This window comes from Rhagoletis pomonella, unplaced genomic scaffold, assembly GCF_013731165.1.
Source record: "Rhagoletis pomonella isolate Grant_MI unplaced genomic scaffold, Rhpom_1.0 Rhpom_scaffold_00001, whole genome shotgun sequence".
Classification (NCBI taxonomy): Eukaryota; Metazoa; Arthropoda; class Insecta; order Diptera; family Tephritidae; genus Rhagoletis; species Rhagoletis pomonella.
The window spans coordinates 98598748-98600917 of record NW_023458555.1 but is presented as its reverse complement, the minus strand read 5'-3'; the positions used below and the strand labels follow the sequence as shown (position 1 = coordinate 98600917).

Here is a 2170-nt window from a genome sequence, read left to right as displayed (position 1 = left end):
CGGAGTCGACGTTCCACCGCTTAACTATGACGAGGTACGTATAGCAACGCGGCTGAAAAACAACAAAGCCGCTGGAGCTGACAGCCTGCCAGCTGAGCTATTCAAGTACGGCGGCGAGGAGTTGATAAGGTGCATGCATCAACTCTTGTGCAGAATATGGTCAGATGAACGCATGCCCGACGACTGGAATTTAAGTGTGCTCTGCCCAATCCACAAGAAAGGCGACCCCGCCATACGCGCCAACTACCGCGGAATTAGCCTTCTAAGCATAGGTTACAAGGTCTTATCGAGCGTATTGTGCGAAAGACTGAAGCCCACCGTCAACGAGCTGATTGGACCTTATCAGTGTGGCAATATCAATGTGCAATAGTTGAAAAAAAATTCAACAAACTTTCGCACATCGCACATTGTTTCAAACTTGGATTTATACGGTTTTTGTTAATTAATAAACTAGATTTTTATAAAAAATAACTAAAATTAAACAAAACAAAATAATTGTAAAAAGTTGTCAATATGTGGTGCGCTTATAACTCGCTAGTCAGACGTATGGTGTATGCCGCCTATTATACTACACACATGTTACGTTTGAGTTAATTAAAAACATAAATAAATGAAATATGACATTTTCAGTTTGCTTAAATACATGATATATTTGTTTGAAATTTGAATGCGAGCTACAAAACTGAATTAATTTGTTATTGTATAAACCAAGGTTTTATAAATAGTTTAGTTTAAAAAATTTTTAGCGTTGCAAGAAGATTGGATGATCAGTTTTATACGTAATTGTTTGTACACTACTGAACTGCAGTTAACGAATTATACGAGCTATTTCATCCCTTAATGATACTCCAATTTCATCCCTTAATGATACTCCATCTTGGTGATCTTCGTATTCATTTTCTGCATTATCGTTTTCAGGAGATTCATTGTGCTCTACATATTCTTCAGATGGGGTGTTACGTTGGCGACAAATATTGTGTAGTGCACAGCACACATTAACGATTTTGCAAGCAAATTTAGGTTCGTAATTTAAACCATGTTGTAGGCAGCGAAATCTACTTTTGAGAACGCCAATAGTGCGCTCGACAATATTTCTCGCGGCTGCATGTTTCATGTTAAATTTATGCTCAAATGTTCCTAATTCTGCATTCCTATATGGAGTCAGCACGAATCTTTCCAGTGCATAACCGGAGTCTGCCAAAATGAAATTATCATTTATTGACCTCGATAAATAGTTTTTCGCCTGACTATTTTTCCAAATGAATGAGTCGTGACATGAGCCAGGGTGTGTGGCGTCTACTGCAAGTATTTCCATATTATGGTTACATATCTAAATTAGAAAAAGAGGTATAAATCAAAAACAAGTTTTATAGATTGAGTCCTTACGAGCATAGCATTCAAGCTGAAGAAACCTTTTCTATTAAAAAACACTGACTCATTTTGAACTGGCTTTTGTAATCGAATGTGCGTCCCGTCGATACACGCATCGATCCGAGGCAGCTGGTATTTCCTATAGAAGTTCTCCCTGGATTGTTGTATTTGCGGTTCAGTCATTTGCAACGAGATATTTTCTGCACATAGCACACTTTCCATTAAAGGAATATATTTGTGCAACACCTTCCCAAACGTGCTTCTGCCTATGTTAATATGGTGGTCCTTTGCAACACATAACTGAAAGGAACCAGTGCAAGGAAGCGAAGAACAGCAGCGAACTGAATAGATTGTGGCAACCGAGTTGTCTTTAAATGTGGCTGGAGCTTTTGTAGAATAATTTTAAACGTGTCTTTGTCCACCCGGAATGACTTTAAGAAACTAAAGAATAACTGTGTAATAAATAGCTCAGTTTATGGCTTTGGATACAACTCACCTTTCGTCTGGCATAGTACAAATATCTGACCTTGCCCTTAAATGCTTTAGTCTCCTCAATTCTGTCTTTTTTCTTTAATCTTTTTGCTTCAAAACACGCTAGTGAAAAAATGAAAGGCATTTTTGTTAATTTATAACTTGTTGAAATAGCTAAAACAGCTGTTTTGCTATACCAGAAACAAAGTGAGGAATGGAACTTATCGATAACAAAAAGTTGCGAATTCAAGAGCACCTAAAAATAAAAACGTACGATTTTTACGAAAACGCAAAACGCAAAAGTAAATGAAAATGGGAGCCCGGCTGT

The 2170-nt window shown here is 37.5% G+C and overlaps 1 protein-coding gene across 1 annotated transcript; it reads right to left on the bottom strand.

Annotated features, from left to right (window-relative positions):
- Positions 1-623: 623 nt before the first annotated feature.
- On the bottom strand, positions 624-2092 carry LOC118749160 (putative nuclease HARBI1). The gene is made up of 4 exons (XM_036483931.1): positions 2040-2092; positions 1868-1965; positions 1387-1812; positions 624-1330 (listed from the first exon to the last, which is right to left on the bottom strand). Exons 3-4 carry the CDS (start codon positions 1591-1593, stop codon positions 809-811), a joined length of 729 nt encoding a protein of 242 aa, XP_036339824.1. The 5' UTR covers positions 1594-1812; positions 1868-1965; positions 2040-2092; the 3' UTR covers positions 624-808.
- Positions 2093-2170: the final 78 nt, after the last annotated feature.

Bases quoted from the DNA above. Each gene is read 5' to 3' on its own strand.
- LOC118749160 (XM_036483931.1), bottom strand. From the start codon at position 1,593: ATGGAAAGTGTGCTATGTGCAGAAAATATCTCGTTGCAAATGACTGAA. The intron at 1,331-1,386 runs GTAAGGACTCAA...TTTCTAATTTAG, and splicing joins TCAGCTTGAATGCTATGCTC to ATATGTAACCATAATATGGA.